Genomic DNA, 18,572 nt, shown 5'->3' on the forward strand with positions numbered 1-18,572 from the left:
GCCCTTTGTTTCCACATAGTACATTTCCAGACACAAACAAAATTTCTACGGGAAAGGCCTATATAACTCAGTGGCATAACCTCCATTTTTTGTACAAAAGGTCTTGGGTCTAGCCCAGGCATAGGCAAACTGGCCCTCCAGTTGTTTTTGGGACTACAATTCCCATCACCCCTGACCACTGATCCTGTTAGCTTGGGATGATGGGAGTAGTAGTCCCAAAACATCTGGAGGGCCGAGTTTGCTTATGTCTGGTCTAGTCCATAGTGGCACCTCCAGGGAGGGCTGGGAGCAGCTCTCTTCCCAAAACCCTGGTGAGCTGCTGCCAGTCAGTGTAGACAATACTGAGCTAGGTGCACCAATGGAATTGAAGAATGGTAAAATACGCCAACAGTCATCTAGCCCAACCCGCTACAGTGCAGGAATGTTGCCCAACATGGGGACTCAAACCAACGACAGAGATTGAGAGTCTCATGCACTTCCAACTGATGAAAGCCACTTCTTGTGCTAAGCCTCCTCGATAAAGATCCTTTAATAATAATAATATTTATTATTTATACCCCACCCATCTGGCTGGGTTTTCCCAGCCACTCTGGGCGGCTTCCAACAGAACACTAAAATACAATAATCGTAAGACACGGGCAAGCTGGTACAGTGCAAGGGGGCACGTGCGCTTTCCGGGGTACCGAGCTATTTGGACCCTAAATAAAAATGCAAAGGTAAGGACTCCTAATACCCAACCTCGCCCCCCTTACCCAGCCCTCCCTCCCACCGATACTGCCTCTTTCCAAAGGCGCCTCAAGCTCAGCGGCTCCTCCCGGTTCCTTTCACGCAGCGCCTGGAAACACCCGCAATTGAACGACGAGCCCCAACTAAGCCAACAAGAGGCTTTGAGGGAGCCCGAGGGTCATCTAGTCCAACCCCCTAAATTAATAAAGTAAGTGCAGTAATAATAGCAATAATAATAAACCAGCTTCCCCCTCTCGCCGGCTCGTCCCTCTCTTGCCGGTTCTTCCCTTTCCAGTCACCTGCCAGAGACGCCGCTCTCGCCTCAGCCCAACCGCTTCCCTAAACCGTCAAAGGCCACCCGGAAGTGAAAAGGGCGAGGCTCCTCCCACTTCCGGCGGCGGAGAGAGCGAGGGCGAGCACCCGGTCACCATGGCAACCGCGGGCGCGTCTCCTTTCGAGCCATGGCGAAATGGGGATTGCTGCGCAGGTCGATCGTAGGCGACCGAGGTATTTTGCCTCTCCACCGTCCCTCTGAGGAAGCGGCCGCAAGATAATGTGCCGGTTTCAGCCTTCTGCGCCACCCGCAGTCACAATGCCTTTGGGGATGCGGCTCTCCTCCCGCCGCATCGTCCTTATTCGTTTTACCGGCTCAGAGCCGGTAGTCCTAACCGCGTCTGCTCAGAAACGAGCAGCCTCTTTTCGTAAGAGTCGAGAGTGGTCAGGTTGGAAGGGACCCCGAGAATCGTCTAGTCCAGGGTTTCCCAAACTTGAATCCTCCCCAGCACAGCTGCTTTTGGACTACAATTCCCATCATCCCTGTCCACTGGTCCTGCTAGGTAGGGGTGATAGGAGTTGTAGTCCAAAAAAAACAGGATCCCTTGAATGGTTGCATGAACGCTGCTTTTAACAAAGAATCAGTAAAAAGAGTGTTTTTCTCTCTACAGATGCTGAAGTTTACAAAATATCGTTTGTATTTCCCAATGGAGACAAGTATGGTAAAAAAAAAGTCAGATATTGTACTGTTTTTTAAAAAATAAATAATTGTAACCCTTTTAGTTTTTTATTTGATATTTTTCAAAATGAAACGAACAACGATAATGGAATGTTAATAATAATAATAATAATAATAATAATAATAATAATGGAAGGCAATGAAGGGCTTATTAAAGCAAGGTGGTGAGTTATGATAAGTGGAAGGCTTCCTCCATTTACCCTCGTTCCAAACCTCTTCCAAAATTCCAGCAGTCTGTCTCCTCATAACTAAGATATGATTGAGAGGGAGACAGATCTTATTGAAATCAGCTGATTTCCCCCTTCCCCCTCCTAGTAAGCATTCAGGTTGCATGCATGAAGTCTGATGGCTGCCTGGATGCGCTACTTTTTATTTTTAACTTCACACAGAGCATTCTAGCCCATCCTGATTCCAGTACTGGGATGGGGGGTAGCTGGAAACACTTTTACTTCACAGTAGGAGATAAAGCAGTGGGGTCAGGAAGTTACTTCCAGTGGCATATTCTGAAGGATTCTGGAAAAGGTTGAACTACTCTAGTTCTGAATTAAAATCTAGTCTAATGTTTGTTGGATTTTCCCCACCTACTTTTTATTTTGCTTAGAGGGTGACTGTACAAGAACAATTGAGGGAGTCCTTGAGAGGAGTGGACATGGAGTTCATACTACACCAGATGGAATTATTTACCAAGGAAACTGGAAGAATGATAAGGTATCTGCAAATATCAAAACAATTAATTTTAAGCTCCTTGCCTAAAGAAACTTGAATCAATAAAATTATGTCAGAGTGTTACCGGAAAAATCCGAGGGCTCCCTTGGACAAAAAGTAAAGACACCAACCAGAGTAAATTGGAGCAAATCAGCAGCCTGTAGGCTTGGCCTTTATTGAACTGTTGCAGCAGGGTGTTCCCCTCACTCGCAGGAGAGAGGAAAGACACAGAAAATGGTGTGCAAGACCTTATAAAAACTTTTGAAATTCCCCTTCCTCTAGGTCAAGCCCACCCCCAGAAACATCATGCATATATTACAGAAAGGAGGGGTTGAGGGAGGAGTTGTGGTGGTAACCTGAGTGTCCTGTCACCTGGCTGGTTCCCCCTTTCCCCTCCCCATGAGTCATTCTCCAAAGACAAAAGGTAGTCGCAGTTTCCTGCCCCCTGAGGGAAGATCCGATCACTGTCCTCTGCCGAATCCACTCCCATATGCAAGTTCTTTGTCATCCTGATTGTTCTCTGTCTGGGATCATCAGGGTTGGCATAGCAACTGGGCAGGGCTCCTGTGGATGTGCTGGGATGGTGAAGGGATTATGGTGCCCTGTATCAAACCTTCCCCATTTTGTAGTCTTTCCCTCATGGAGTAAAATAAAAGTGGAACAGTGCAAATCTGATGTATGGTTGATTTTCTATGAATTTATAACAGAAGTGTAGCGTATGTAGTGTGTGAGTGTGTATGAAGTTTGTACAAACTGAATGATTGGGGGGGGGTTCCTGCTACAAGAGTCTTTAACATTTTTGTTCCAATTGAGTTATTAAATATATGTTAAAGACAAAATACATTGCTTACATTAATTAAGGGCATGCTTGGGCTTAGCTGTTTTATTCTTCCGAGTAATGCATTAATAGCACAATCTCAACATAAATTCGCTTTACTTTGTTGAGCTTTGCTCCTAGATAAACTTCTGTGCATGCCTACTCAAGACAAAAGCCCAGTGGGACTTACTCCTAAGTAAGCATGTAGAGGATTACTATTTCAATGCTTATTTGAATTCTTATGCAATGCTACTGTGAGTTACTGTGGTCGCAATAGTGGTAAGCTTTTGCGTGGAGTTTGGTTTTGACCTGACAACCTGTAAAGTTTATTTTTCTCTCTTTTCTTGTTCTATGTGTTTTGGAAATGACAGTGAAGAAATAAATCTTGGGTTGTATTCAATGGTGGCTTTGCCTTAGCAGAAAGCACTTCAACTTGCATATGTTGGGACATCTGATTTTTGCCAATCCTACTCCCTTACTTTCTGCAGCGCTTAGTGACATGTCCTATTCTGTTCTGGGGATGTCCTCCAATCCTCGGGAGCAGCTTTGAGGAGGTAACTTAAGTAAAATCAAGCTCTTTCCGCTGCAGCAGAACCACCATTAGATGCAACCACTGTCTGGTACTGTATGCAACGGGCCATTGGCTTAAGTCGGGCATCCCCAAACTCATCCCTCCAGATGTTTTGGGACTACAGTTCCCATCATCCCTTACCACTGGTCCTGTTCGCTAGGGATGATGGGAGTTGTAGTTCCAAAACATCTGGAGGGCTGAGTTTAGGAATGCCCGACTTAAGTTAGTTAGTACTTATTTATTGTACTTCTCCTTGGAACATTAGTAACAAGGCAGGGCTCTGGAAAGGACTATTTGTGGATAAATTGTTTGATTAATCCATCTTGAATGGCTTTGTGTCTTTTAGAGGTTTTGTGGTCTCACCTCCAATCTCAGCCTATCGTGTGCCCTGTTTCAGTGCAGTACATCTGATTTACTTCAAGGCAAAAGAGCCAATCAGGAAGACTGGGATCTTGTGATGTTTTCCAGTTTTACACACCCACACCCATATCGCTGAGGAGCCAAAGATGAACAAGGGGTCAGACTTCCCAGTCTTAAGAACAGGCCAATGGCCCACCTAGTCCAGCATCCGGTTCACATAGTGGCCAACCAGATGTCTATAGGAAGCCCGAAAGCAGGACTCAAGTCTGTTAGCACTCTCCCATCACCATGAGACAAAAGTGTAGTTCCAAAATTCTTTGGGAGATGCCATGATTTGAAAAGCGGCAACCTGACAACAGGGCAAAAAAATCAAAACCTTTTAAAATGAGGCATTTAATGATTAGGGAAATGGTATTTAAATTTTGTCAGTATTATGAATGTTGCGCTTGTAAGGTTTGTAAAGCCAATGTTTAAAGATGAAGCATTTCTGTTAATAAAGGTGACACATCTAAATTGAGGGGAAATAAAAGATGGAGTCACCTTTCTAGGAATGGATATTAATTTGTCATTTCCACCTCCTGTTAAATCAGATGAATGGTTTCGGAAGGCTGGAACATCCTTCAGGTGCAGTTTATGAAGGCGAGTTCTATAACAACATGTTTCATGGAACAGGAACCTACATATTTACCAATGGAGCCAAGTACACTGGACAGTTCTGTGAAAACAAGTAAGCTGAAAGGGACATAACCACAAGTTATGATGTGGAATATATTCACCCTTAATCAGTATACAGGCTTTGCACTTAAAGTGAACCTTAGTTTGCTTCTTCCTACCCATGTAGGTTAGGGTGATCGCTCTCCAAATACATATTTTGACTGGATCCAAACTGCGGATAGAAAGGCACACGATGCAGCAAACTTGCTGAAACTAACAAAATGTGGTTATTCCACTGTGGTTCTATGAGAGAGTTCTTGGAATATTCTAGAAGAAACTTGTAAATGGCCTTGAACTAGTTTATAAGCAACAGAAAATTTCCCCAGCAACAGGTGTCCTTCATCAGGGCATGTGATTAATGAATATGTGAATGAGTCAGTATTATGTCAGTATTATATTGGCTAAAAGGAAAAAAATATTGTTTCTTTATTTGTTTTTTCCCTTCATTAATGACCAATGTAAAGTTTTGTAAATAATAAAGACTCCAAGAAACAGAACCAAATGGTGTTTATTCCTATAATTGGAATTTGTAAAAAGAATTCTGCTGCAGAAATAATGAAAACCCAAGAGTAGATGCTCACGCATCAACAGGAATAAATAATATAAATGTAAAAATTGAAATTAAAAGTACAAATTACTTAGCAGGATCAATATGGTAGTACAATTTCTGTTACACAAAACTAGCAACTCCAAAGCTTCTAACAGGCATCTCTCTTATGAGGTACTTTCTGTTTCATTGCCTAATTCAGCACTACCACCGCTAAGAATTAGACATCTGAAAGTGCTGCTGTACATCATTAGCCATACTTCTGTGACTGCAGCCTTCATTTTTAAATGCTGTTTTTGTTCTGTTCCAGGCTGCAAGGGAACGGAGAATTTAAAGACACACAGGGCCTAGAATGGGATGGCACATTTCATTACACAGCAGCACCAGGGCTGAAGCTAAAGTTGGAAATGTAGGATAATTTGTACTGGAAGAAAGGCAGTAAACAGTTGTTATCCAGGCTGTTTCACAATAAATAATCTATTAGTTCATTGATAAGAAAATATTGTTCTTAAATAGAGGTGAGCAAATAAAGCAAGCATTCGACTTAATTTTTGTTTTGTTTGAGTTTTGTTATGTTGTTTAGCTTGATTTCCCCCTTCATTTTACTGTAACTGCAAATGTTACAATCATCCTAATAAAAGATTTATCAATTAAAAGTTGCGAAGAATTTTTAACACCCTTTTCCAATATTGAAATTACGAAGAGACCAAGATTAGAATTTTAACTTTGAGAGGGAAAGCATGGAAACCAAGATAGAATGTAATTGGTCCCTTCCAGCTCTATAATTCTATTATTCTATGAATCAATAAAATATTTGTTTACACTGTGTGTGTATTAGATGTATGTAATGAACAGGAACAGAATGCCTCTGTTTGTTCGGCACAATGTTCCCAATGTCAGATGCGTTCACCTCTCCATAAAATATATCCCAGACCTTCATTACACATTGAGTCTCTACTAAGGGTTCATTAGTATGCCATTTACTAGCAAGATCTTCCCAGGGAGCCATTAACAAATATATAAAGTGCTTGGTATCGCCACTTGAGTTGGGAGTTTCTCAAAACAATTCAATAAAATTACTAATGGAACTGAAGAGACAACCTTTTCAAACGTCCTTGATTATAGTCTGAACAAGCTTTCAAAAAAATCTTTATTTCTTTACCATTTCACCATAAGTAGAATTGATTCCTCCCTACACGCAGATTTTCCAGCATTCATCACCTGCTGGCTGCTTTCAACTCTTGCTCTCTGTTAGTGCAGATCCATTGAAAAGGCTTGAAAAACCAAATGCTTCTCCATTGGCCCTTATGGATTTCTTCCCCAAGGTCAATTTACCTGCACTGAAAAGCTATAATTACATATATCTTACACACACTGGAAATCAAACCTTTGGATTTTAGATTCCTAAGCCATGAAGTGATTTAGAAGAGGTCAAGTCCCTGTCAACCTGCTGCAAAATGTTTTTATTTCAGACAAGATGTTGGACTGTAAGTATTGAATAAAATTAAGGAATGACAACCTCTGCTTTTCTAGATACGTCTCTATCTTTAAAAATTACTTTTGGGCAGGATGTCTTGGAAGTGCCTCTTTCCCCCCAATTTTAAAAGTCCTCTTATCTGCCATGTGTAATAGTGGTGGTAATAATAATAATAATAATAATAATAATAATAATAATAATATAATTTATATACCACTCTATACCTGGAGGTTCACATAAAAAGATCACAGTATATAAAAATAAAAATAAAAGCAATAACCCAATAATACCCCCCCCCCAAAGAGCCACATTTTCAAAAGGGTAAGGGATGTTGATCAGGTCAACCAAAGGTCTGGTTAATAAGGAACATTATTGCCTGGCACCTAAAGGTGTATAATGAAGGTGCCAGGTGAACTTCCCTCGGGAGAGCATTCCACAAACAGGGAGCCACTGCATAGAAGACCTGTTCTTGTGTTGCCACCCTCCGGACGTCTCAAGGAGGAGACACACGGAGGGCCTCAGAAGATGATCTCAGGTAGGTTCATATGGAAAGAGGCCGTCCTTGAGGCATTACAGTCCTGAGCCGTTTAAGGCTTTATAGGTCAAAACCAGCACTTTGAATTGGGCCCAGAAACTAATCGGTAGCCAGTGCAATCGGACCAGGATTGGTGTAATATGCTCAGACCGTCTTGCTCCGGTGAACAACCTGGCTGCTGAATTCTGCACCAGCTGAAGTTTCCAAACTGTCTTCAGAGGCAGCCCTACGTATAACACATTGCAGTAATCTAACCTTGAGGTTAGATTAATAATAGTAATAATAATAGCAGATTTTGCATGAAACTTCTCAAGAACAGTAGAGTTGGCAGTTGCGGTGCTAGAATGAGCCACAACATTATTCAAGTGACTTCAGCAGGCATTTCAATTTTTAGTTAAGTATTTTTATTTATTTGATTGGCGGGGGACAGCTGCCCCCACTGGCTATAGCCCATACCCCCAACCAATTGGGTTTGACATGCCAGTGTCTAGCCTTATTACCTGATGCAACTTATCCCTATGTTGACTGAAAAGTAGGTTGGTAATAGTTGGGGTCACATCTATAAAATGTTGGTGCTGTATGTGTTCTTCATTCTGTATCTGGTTCTCCTTCTTTCCAAAGAGCATTGCTTCAAGCTACAGTGAAGCTCAAAGTTTTCCCCATTGCTACTAGAAAAGACAACTGCAATCTAAACAAACATCACACTTGTTTTAAGAGTTCATCTTCATATTAAAATCATAGCTGTGTTAACCAACGGGGACACAAGGATGTGACCTGAGGACTGCATAATTAGAGAGCTTTGGGTTAGCTATGATTGGATTTGAAATTAGTGATTAGCATGTGATAGACCTACTTCTGAAAACGCCAGGCTCCCCTAGCTGCCTTCTGGAGCTCGTTTTTAGAAAAACGGTCATTGTTCCTGATTGCGAAGGTACTGAAACTGCAAGAGCTTTAGCACAGCTGGGGGGTAAGTTTAAAACGTATTGTGCTTCCATTTCATAGAGCGTTTAAAAGTATGTTTTAATGTTAACATAAAGTTAAGGCTGAGCATGTTTTTGGTAATTAATTGGCACTAAACTTACATGTATCACAAGATTCTCTAAGAGCAAGAGATAAAATTCAATGCATTTAGGCAGACATTAGGCAGCAATCGCACACATGCTTACCTGGAAGTAAATCCCATTGAATTCAGTGGTGCTTACTTCTGAGAAGACATGCATACGATTGCACTGCATCTGCATTTTGTCTATACCTTGGGATTCTTATTGCCAGCTTTATTTATTGGTTTGTTACAAAGTATAATAAATCGAAGTACTGGGGAGAAGAAATGACTGTGAAAGGAATAGAAGAATAAAAAGACTCTGCTATGGTTTTTGAAAAACTTTCTTATTCAGTCAGAATTAACTGGAATTTCAGTACAGTATTCAGAATCCAAGGATGCAAAAAAGCTGACATCTCCCTTCATAAAACCAATAGCAAGCCTCTCACAGGTTTCACAAAAAAAGTAAATTTGTTTGTTGGATATAATCTTATATAAGGACTTTTAAGCACATCTGAAATAAATAAATTCCCTTTATTATTTGAACATTTACGAGTGTGTACAGATATATATATAGAGAGAGAGAGATTTAGGTTGCAGTTCTATACTAACTAACCTGAGAGCAAGTCAGATTTATCTTAACGGGGTCTCCTTTTGAGTAGACGTGTATTAATTCCATAGTTGGCATATTAAAGGTGCAAACCAGAAACCAGCCACAGGTAAGCATTATTAAAGCCTGACTGGTTTAAATGGAAAAGAGAGAGCAGATGCTTAATACTGGGAAGGGGGAAAATATAGGTCTTTTGAAATGTGCATTGTTTCTAAATGGTCTCTCGCCCAAATTTTGATCAGGTTCACACACTTGCTCAGGCATAAGACGATTCCTTAGAGTGGGTCAATGGCTCATCTAGCACAATAATGTCTGCACCAGGGAGGGAGAAACTGTGGTCTTCAAGATGTGCAGGGTTTGTTCCCCTCTGCCCTAGCCAGAACAGTCAAAAGTGAGGGATGATGATGATGTTCACAGTTGTGTTCCAACAGAATCTGAAGGCCCACAAATTGCACTTTGTGGTCTTTAAGCAGAGGCTTGACAACCATATATCAGGAGTGCTCTGATGGTGTTTCCTGCTTGGCAGGGGGTTGGACTCGATGGCCCTTGTGGTCTCTTCCAACTCTATGATTCTATGATTCTATGCACTGACTGGCCGTGGCTCTCCAGGGTTACAGTTAGGGGTCTTCCGCCCCACTTTCCTGGAGATGATAGAAATCAATCTGCTATGTCACTGAGCTACCACTATTCCCTATGTTGCAGCATATGCAGGGGCCCCGAAAATAATCAAGACTTGCAATTATTTGCTTTGGCTGGATTATGCCCTAAGATAAAACAAAAACATACATAATACGTGCATGCATGCATCCATTTTACTTGTATGCCACTTTTCCATAATTAAAGCCATGCTCAGAGTGGCTTACAGCATGGGGGAAAAAATCACATAACTCCAAACGTAACAAAAGTAGTCAGAAGCAATAAATAGCACATCGAAAAGGACGCAACCAAATCAAACCATTTCCACACAAATCATAAGAGCTAAAAGAAAGATACCCAAAATTAATATCAAAGACAGCAACAACCCCCCAACAAAAACCCCTAAATAATTCCTCAACCCAAGAGTCTAATACAGGCTTCCTCAACCTCGGCCCTCCAGCTGTTTTTGGCCTACAACTCCCATGATCCCTAGCTAGCAGGACCACTGGTCAGAGATGATGGGAATTGTAGTCTCAAAACATCTGGAGGGCCGAGGTTAAGGAAGCCTGGTCTAATAGACTCATGACTGTAGTGATATAAGTAAGGGCCATAGAAATCAACACAATTTACTTCAAAGTAAAGGCTGCTTCAGTTTGTTAATTACCTTCATTCTTGCTGATTGGCGTTCAACATCTGGAGAGAGCGCCATGGGTTCGCCAAATGTGATAAAAAGCTTATGTTTTATTTGTAGTGTCTGCCTTTTGTGGGGTTTTTTTAAGCCATTTTTGATGCTGTAGTTTAATGTATTTCTGATTGTCTTTTATGACATGGTGATTTTAAATGGCAATGAGTCACCCTGAATAGTGAAGAGGCAGTAGACACCTGCCAGGCTGCAACTGGCAATGTCTCCCTGCTCCCTGCCACTGTGCCACTGTGCTAAATGCAGTACGTTATCCTAATTTCCTTTAGGTTTTTCTCAAATGATTTGCCTCCTATGAACTCAGGATTTTTTTGCTGTTTAATTTCTTTGCTATATTTTTCACCTCCCTTTTAAAAGAACTGTTGTTTTCGAAAGTGGCTCATATCAGAGAGAGAGGAGGGATAGAGAGGCCCTTCCATCAGGCTTACAAACAAAAAAGGCCAGGCATGGGAAGGAACAGGAGGGTGGCAGGAAAAATTAGATCCTTGTAAGTCTCTGAATCCTTCAAACTGCTTAACTCTGTGTTTGAAGCAGTATAAGCCGAAGTCTGATGTGCCCTGTCATCCCGCTGTGACTATTTCCTACCTCCAAATCCTTTATGGCTTATCATCTGCCTTGAATTATTGGTGCTCCGAACGAATTACAGTAATTCAAAATCAGTACCTCCAGTGTGTTATGCAGACTTATTTCCCAATTTGGTTTCCAATGCTTTCCCCAAATGCAACAGAAAACAGCACTGGCTTTTGACAACAGTCGACAGCATCACATTGCTTTGTTGTTCTGTTTACTAGAGGGACACAAATGAGTAGCCATTGGCGCCTTAAAAAATAAAAAAAAGAGTATTGATGTCAAGCTGACGACTCCTTTCCTCCTATAACATTTTGCAGGATCCTAACACTTGCTAATGTGCTAATAAATCAATAAATCCCTAGACCCTGATGCCCTCTAGATGTTGTTGGGCTCCGCTTCTCATCAGTCCCTGCCATCTGGCCAAAGGTCCAGGATGGCTGGGGATTGCAGTTCAACAATATTTGGAGGACACCACGTTGTACCTTATGGGTGGCCAGCTGGCAGCCAACAAACCTGATCTGTGGTTAGGATGGGAGCCTGACAGGCTCAGAATACAAGAAGGGACTTTGCTTCCTCTTCTGCCATTGTATAGGCCTCTCCTTTACCGACAGTCATGTTAGTAGGGATAGCTAAGTCCCTCAGCAAATGGACTGGGGAAAGTTGATCTGCCTTCTCCCAGTTCAGGAAGTCTGTTTCTGAAGAAGCCCTTCAGAATACAGTAGGACAACTGTTCTATAGATGTGACCATTAAACCAATATATTCCATGAAGTGCAAGTTATTGAAGTCACTTAAAAGCTATTTCCCCCCAGGGCGTAGCAATACTGGCCCAAAGTGGAACAATAACGCCATTGTACTTCTTTCTTCCATTGGAAATAGGAACTGGATCATCTGACTCACTGGAGAGCTCACATGCTAAATTATTCAAGACCATGGGATAGTTTTGTTTCGGGGTTTTTGGAAACGCCAAAAGCTCTTTCAAGATGCTTTGACTGGACTTGAAAAAAAAATACCCAATGTGTTTAAGGAGCATGGATTCAAACAGAAAAGAAGGTAAAGTATCTACTGAAACAAGAGATTAAAATATTGTCATAGGATGCAATCTCATTGGCACTCTACTCAGCTGCATTCCTGGAAGTGTTCTTGGTCCCAGGAAGGCATCCACTAACAGAAGAGGAGATTCCCCCCTCCCCTTATGTCCTGCAGACCTCCCTGATCTCCGCAAATCAGCTGCAGACTGATCTCACAAGAGGAAGTTTGAGGTGGCTTGCGGAGATGCAGATGGAAGGGGGAGCTGGCAAAATCCGCTTCTTCTCTTCCAATAGCAGATGCCTCTACTGAATCAAAAGCTTCCATGAACACAAAGGCATAGGCTGGATTCCATTTATAATGTTCTCACTCACAAACAAAAAATATATACATGCTAGAATACAAAACTTGGATTCAAAAGCAGTAGTACCTAAGGGTTATATACTGGCAGAGGAGCAGCAATAATCCCATTGTGTAGCCTATAGAAACACGTCAACCTGATGTGCAGATAGCTCATACGTGGGAGCCCCACGTAGACACTGAACTGATTTCAACAGTGCAGTTCATAAAGGGCCCCTCCAGGTGTTGATTTATTGGGCATTCATTATGGTTTGTTCTCATGATGGTATTAGGGTGCTTATATGCAATTCTGCTTTCAATTTTTGCCTGCAAAAGTTCTGGGCAGACATACTGCTTTGTTTCCAATCACTGTGATTCATAGTTCCTGTCTGAATTCCTACAAGCCCCTCTTCCAAGTGCTTTGTTTTGGTGGGTGTATTCTGCAACAATGCCTTTGATGCAATAACGGCGCATTAGCAGTGGATTTAAACTGGACCATCCACACTTCATTCAGCTTTATTAGTTGTTCTGCATTGCTTCCCCAATGTTACTGGGTTCCTCCTGTCTGGAAGGTCGTTCTTTCCCTAAAGTGTAACAAAAGTGGGACAAAAAACAAAATGAAAGCCCAGAACTTTTGTGGTATGAAAAGTTATGGGATTTCAGCAGGAAGCTCTGGGACATACACCTATTGCAGACAAAGCAGTATACTTACCTCAAAACTTCTGCTGATGCCAATTATATTGACTGTATGGTCAGATATAGCTGTCTGTGAGCCCAGACAACAAAAGGACATCTGGAGGGGCTGTAACTTTTCATTGCACAAATGGGTGCACCTAATTTGACTCTGAGCACTAATGGCCTAATTTTGAAGAAAACAACGACGCTTGACACCGAGAGTCTCCCCTCCAAAGTTAAATTTGTGGCGATTCCCAAAAGAAGATAGGCAGGAAAATCATTTGCATTGTCATGCTTCTGTTGGCTAGATATGTACATTTTATATGACAATATTCACATGTGCTACAAACAGGCCTGTGTGCTCTTTGTAGTGCTATGCATGGAAATGTCAAAATAGACCGAATGAACAGTCGCAGCTGTTGGTCTTACCTCACTGGACTTTTCAAATGGAACGCTAACCACATGGTATAGCTCTGAGCATGGCAGGGTCTAATTTCTATCTGAGAAAAAGGAGCATTATTTCTAGAATTAAATGGCACTGCTTCACAGGAAACGGTTGGGAGGCACGGAGGTGCTTATTTTTTTAGCAGTTATATAAGATTATAACTGTGCATCCTGCAAGCCCCATTCCCTAGTACTAGCTGAAGTGGAAATTAATTTCAGGATGCTTTGAATTAACTGATGCCCTCCAAGGAGTAAAAGTGCTCATTTGGTGTCACAGGAAGAGTTAGACAAAACTGGTACCCAGCCCTGTCATCCGTGTTGTGTGTTCCCTTGGTGTGGGCAGGTGTTTAAAAATGATCAGCAGTGAAGGATTTAATTTTTCAGGTGTTTAGTTCATGCTGCCTTTCTTGTGCTATTATGGTAGAGCAGTGGCTCGTGTGTCTTACTTCTCATTTAGTCAGGGTCAAACTAAATGTGATATGGAAAGCTTGTCCCCCCCCCCCTTTATTTATTAAATAGCAGCTGTGGAAGAGGAGTAGAAAGAAAAACTGTTGTTTTCTATCTCCTACTTCTGCCTCTCACTCAGAAATTACTTCATCTCTGACTGAAAGACGGCATCAGCATGTAAGCAAAGAGTTACAGAGGTGTCCTGCTTTCCTAAGGAAACCCAGGCCCTCTGAGGTTTAAGATAATGAAAGGAAGGCTGTATCACCTCAGGGTCTCAGTGTCCTAAGTAAAAGGCAACCAGATTTCATGCACAGTTAAGGCAAATTCAGTAATAACCCCTACCCAACCCCACCAATATACCTACACGCCTTTCCCGAAGGTGGATAATTACACACAGCCAGATCTAGATTTCATTTTACGTGTATTTTATTGTCATGGCTTCTCTGCGATAATTTTGGGAACTGTAAGTTAGTGAGGATAGTTGGGCTTCTCTTAGAACTCCCCCCTCCCAAAATAACTACAATTTCCAGGATTCAGTAAAGTGGGGTTGTTAAGGTTTTCGAACCATTGAATTGTGTTCACAGGTGAGCAAAAACAAAATAATAAATTGGATTCAAGAAAGCCAACCGATAGGAGCAACCTTTTATTTTAAAAGGGGTGGGGATCCCTTTGAATAGAAGACCAGCTGTGCTGGATCGTGCCAATGGTCCAAATGTGACAAATGTTGGGTAGTAAACTCCATTATAACACTGCAGCCCTATGCATGTTGACTCAAAAGCGTGAGTGCATTTGGGATCGCAGCCTAAATTTGTGACTGAGGAAACTATCAGCCGCGTTGGCAGGAGGGAAGCTCATCTAGGATGGTGTCACTATATGTGAGCCACCATTTTGGAAGTGCCATCGTTAACAATGGCACTACAGTGGTGCCCCGCAAGACGAATGCCTCGCAAGACGGAAAACCCGCAAGACGAAAGGGTTTTCCGTTTGCAGAGGCGCTTCGCAAGATGAATTTCCCTATGGGCTTGCTTTGCAAGACGAAAACTGATGAAAATTTTCGGGTTTTTCCCCCGCTCCAAAACCCCTTTTTCTGAAGCGCTAAGCTGCTAAAAGCATTTTAGCAGCAAAACCGCTAATCCCTTAAGCCTTAAAAAGCTGTTTTTAGCCAATAGCGCTAATAGCGCTACTCCGCTAATGGTCTTGCTTCGCAAGACGAAAAAACCGCAAGACGAAAAGACTCGCGGAACGGATTCTTTTCGTCTTGCGAGGCACCACTGTACTGAAGAGTCGCATGCCCACACGTACTCTCTGGTCTGATGTGGTGGGATTCACACTGGACAGTTAGAAGTCCAGCACCACTTCTAGCTAAAACAGATCCTGGATTATCCCAAAAAGAAATCTCTCACTTCTAATATTATTACAGTATAATGATTCCCTGCCCCTTTCCCCCCTTACATTTATATGATGCCTTTCTTCTATCAATCGTGCAGGGTTTTTTTGTCAAAAAAGAGAGTGTTAGGCCTAGTAATTGATGATAATAATAATAATGATGATGATGATGATAATAATAATAATTTATTTATATCCCTCCCTCCCCAGCCGAAGCTGGGCTCAGAGCGGCTAACAACAATAAAAGTAACACAGCATTCTAAAATCAATTCATTCTAAAGTCAATTCAGAATCAAATTAATGGCAACAATTGGGCTAGCGTTCTTTAAGGATTACCAGAGGAAGGGGTCAGACTGTGTCTTGGCCAAAGGCCTGGTGGAACAGCTCTGTCTTGCAGGCCCTGCGGAAAGATTTCAAGTCCCGCAGGGCCCTACAGCTCGCAGGGCCCTAGTCTCTTGTGACAGAGCCAGGTCTGAAAAAGCCCTGGCTCTGGTTGAGGCCAGCCTAACCTCCCTGTGACCCGGGACCTCCAAGATGTTTCTGTTTGAAGACCATAAGGTCCTCGGTGGGACATACCAGGAGAGGTGGTCCTGTAGGTATGAGGGTCCTAGGTCGTATAAGGCTTTAAAGGTTAAAAGTAAAGGGACCCCTGACCATTAGGTCCAGTCGTGGCCGACTCTGGGGTTGCGGCACTCATCTCGCTTTACTGGCCGAGGGAGCCGGCGTACAGCTTCCGGGTCATGTGGGCAGCATGACTAAGCCGCTTCTGGTGAACCAGAGCAGCGCACAGAAACGCCTTTTACCTGCACGCCAGAGCAGTACCTATTTATCTACTTGCACTTTGATGTGCTTTCGAACTGCTAGGTTGTTAGGAGCAGGGACCGAGCAACGGGAGCTCACCCCGTTGTGGGGATTCGAACCCCCAACCTTCTGATCAGTAAATCCTAGGCTCTGTGGTTTAACCCACAGCGCCACCCGCGTCCCTCTTAAACGTTAAAACCAGCACCTTAAACCTGATCCTGTACTCCACCGGGAGCCAGTACAGCTGGTATAGCACTGGGTGAATGTGATCCGGCGGCGAGGACCCTGTAAGGAGTTTCACCGTGGCATTCTGCACCCGCTGGAGTTTCTGGGTCAGTCTCAAGGGCAGCCCCACGTAGAGCGAGTTACAATAATCAAGCCTGGAGGTGACCGTCGCGTGGATCACAGTAAAGGGGGAAAGGCATTCAACAGTGTCTTGGGCCAACACTACCATTAATATATTTACTGAATAGATATCCAGCACATTGTTATGTAGATGGTCACCAACATGGATGGCTTTAAAAGAGTATTGGGCAAATTTATGGAGGATACAGCTCATAATGGTTATGCTAGCACTGATTCTGAATACCTGTTACTGGAAACCGCAGGCGAGGAGAGGGCTCCTGTGCTCAGGTCCTCTTGCCAGTTTCCCACAGGTATCTGGTTGGCCGCTGTGAGAACAGGATGCTAGACTAGATGGGCCATTCACCTGGTCCAGCAGGAGCCAGTGTGGTGTAGTGGTTAAGAGCGGTAGACTCGTAATCTGGTGAACTGGGTTCGCTTCCCTGCTCCTCCACATGCAGCTGCTGGGTGACCTTGGGCTAGTCACACTTCTTTGAAGTCTCTCAGCCCCACTCGCCTCACAGAGTGTTTGTTGTGGAGGAGGAAAGGAAAGGAGAATGTTAGCCGCTTTGAGACTCCTTTAGGTAGTGATAAAGCGGGATATCAAATCCAAACTCCTCCTCCTTAACACACTACACAATCAGTTATTCCATAGCTTTTCACAGTTTAAACCCATAACTATTGTCCCATCTATTCGGCCTTCAGGGATGCGATGTTACAAACTATTCCCAAATCAATAGTTAACTCTGAGGACCAAGTAAAGTTTTTACTGGTGGACGCTGATCCACGGATTTCTCACGTGGTAGCGGTCTTTGTGGTGAAGGCTATGAAAACTAGGGTACGGTTCCTGGACGAAACGGTGAGGTCCCTCCCATTGTTTTCCTAACCTGTTGCTGTATCTTCTTTCCTGAATGGTGGGGGCTTTTGGGTAGTCTCCTTGCTGGGATAGCATGGCATGAATTTTAGCTTACTTTTATAATCTTATTGTTATCTTTTAATAATGTTTTATGGTATTTTGTGTAAAGGCATGGACCTCACAAATTTAATAATAAACTTCTAAAACTTTGTGTGTGATACCATAACTAATCATATATAGCACATGTATAGCTTTCCATAGCTATAACATGAAACTGAACCATTGGTACAATTCGGTGCTGAAATTCCTCTGCTTGTAATTGTGGTAGCTTGTGCAAAATTATTATAATGTGGCAGCTTCAAAGCAGGACTCTGTGTTCCAGAAAAGAGACAGGTTTCCACCTAAAGTGGACTGCAAATCACTATGCCCCCATTTTATATATAGCAAGCCTAATAAGTCCCGTTAATTGACTGAAGCTCTTTATTCCCACAGGAGAAACTGAAACTGTGCCAGTGACTAACCCTGCAACACAGCTTGCCCAGGTAAAAATGAGCAACTTGCTCTGAATAATCCCAAACATTTAAGGAATTAGCGAGGCTTTTGATAACTCTATGTAAAAAATCATAACACATCAGACTAGCCAAACAGAGACTTGGTTTAAAACCTTAATGCTATTAATAGCTCCCCAAAATATCTGTCATTGAAAAGGCACTTCAACAGATGCTCTGATACTTAACCCTTCTTCAATTTGGGGTTAAATAATCCGGAATAAATATTACATTCTGGTTTTGTTTTCATGAAGTCTTAGGCCACATTTGCATTTTACATTTAAAGCAGTATCATATCACTTCAAACAGTCATGCCTTCCCTGCAAGGAATCCTGGCAACTGTAGTTTGTTAAGAGTGCAGAGAGTTAGACATTGATAAGTGGGAGTCATTAATCCTTACCCTTTGGGGAAAGGTGAATGCTCTCAAAATGAATATTATTCCCCGATTTGTCTATATTCTGAGAGGACTTCCAGATTTTATATCCGGATCATACTTCCAAAAGATAAACTCCCTGTTTAGGAAATGCCTCTGGGGCTCAAAAATACTGAGAATATCCCCTTCTCCCCAACCTGTTCCATATTTTGCCTGACCAAAGGTGGCAACTCTAGCTTCCTGTGGTAAAAAATGGTCATTGGGCATCACTGTGATGTCATTTGATTGACAGGTGGGCAGCTCCACCCACCCAGC

At 42.5% G+C, this 18,572-nt stretch overlaps 3 protein-coding genes across 8 annotated transcripts in view; 2 read left to right on the forward strand and 1 right to left on the reverse strand.

Moving 5' to 3' along the window:
- The window catches only part of DHX57 (DExH-box helicase 57), a 31,444-nt gene extending 30,281 nt beyond the window's left edge, over positions 1-1,163 (reverse strand). Inside the window, exon 1 of one of the 2 annotated variants that reach the window (XM_083432941.1) lies at positions 1,026-1,163. The gene's annotated coding sequence lies outside the window, so the exon portion shown is untranslated. Of the gene's footprint in view, positions 1-967 lie in introns of both variants that reach the window. The other variant, XM_083432942.1, reaches the window with a different exon arrangement.
- MORN2 (MORN repeat containing 2) lies at positions 1,085-6,000 on the forward strand. 2 transcript variants are annotated; one of them, XM_083433241.1, is made up of 5 exons: positions 1,085-1,233; positions 1,671-1,721; positions 2,340-2,446; positions 4,782-4,918; positions 5,763-6,000. In XM_083433241.1, the coding sequence occupies exons 1-5, from the start codon at positions 1,188-1,190 to the stop codon at positions 5,863-5,865; spliced, it is 444 nt and encodes a 147-aa protein (XP_083289367.1). In that variant the 5' UTR covers positions 1,085-1,187; the 3' UTR covers positions 5,866-6,000. The 2 variants fall into 2 exon arrangements, with proteins under 2 accessions (XP_083289367.1, XP_083289368.1); XM_083433242.1 differs by lacking the exon at positions 1,671-1,721 and having other exon boundaries at positions 1,107-1,233.
- Positions 6,001-7,996: 1,996 nt separating this feature from the next.
- ARHGEF33 (Rho guanine nucleotide exchange factor 33) overlaps positions 7,997-18,572 on the forward strand; it is a 28,898-nt gene continuing 18,322 nt past the window's right edge. The window contains exons 1-3 of one of the 4 annotated variants that reach the window (XM_083433026.1): positions 7,997-8,431; positions 11,897-12,070; positions 17,829-17,878. In XM_083433026.1, the coding sequence (XP_083289152.1) occupies positions 12,034-12,070; positions 17,829-17,878 (87 nt within the window). In that variant the 5' untranslated portion in view covers positions 7,997-8,431; positions 11,897-12,033. The remainder of the gene's footprint in view (positions 8,432-11,896; positions 12,071-17,828; positions 17,879-18,572) is intronic. The other 3 variants (XM_083433028.1, XM_083433027.1, XM_083433025.1) reach the window with 3 other exon arrangements.

Source organism: Podarcis tiliguerta (assembly GCF_965153285.1).
Source record: "Podarcis tiliguerta genome assembly, chromosome: 3".
In the NCBI taxonomy this organism is placed as follows: Eukaryota; Metazoa; Chordata; class Lepidosauria; order Squamata; family Lacertidae; genus Podarcis; species Podarcis tiliguerta.

What these genes read in the sequence shown, in the direction of transcription:
- MORN2 (XM_083433241.1), top strand. Translation starts at nt 1,188, where the DNA reads ATGGCGAAATGGGGATTGCTGCGCAGGTCGATCGTAGGCGACCGAG. An exon ending in GTCGATCGTAGGCGACCGAG is followed by an intron (nt 1,234 to 1,670) that starts GTATTTTGCCTC and finishes TTCTCTCTACAG; the next exon opens with ATGCTGAAGTTTACAAAATA. An exon ending in GAAACTGGAAGAATGATAAG is followed by an intron (nt 2,447 to 4,781) that starts GTATCTGCAAAT and finishes CTGTTAAATCAG; the next exon opens with ATGAATGGTTTCGGAAGGCT.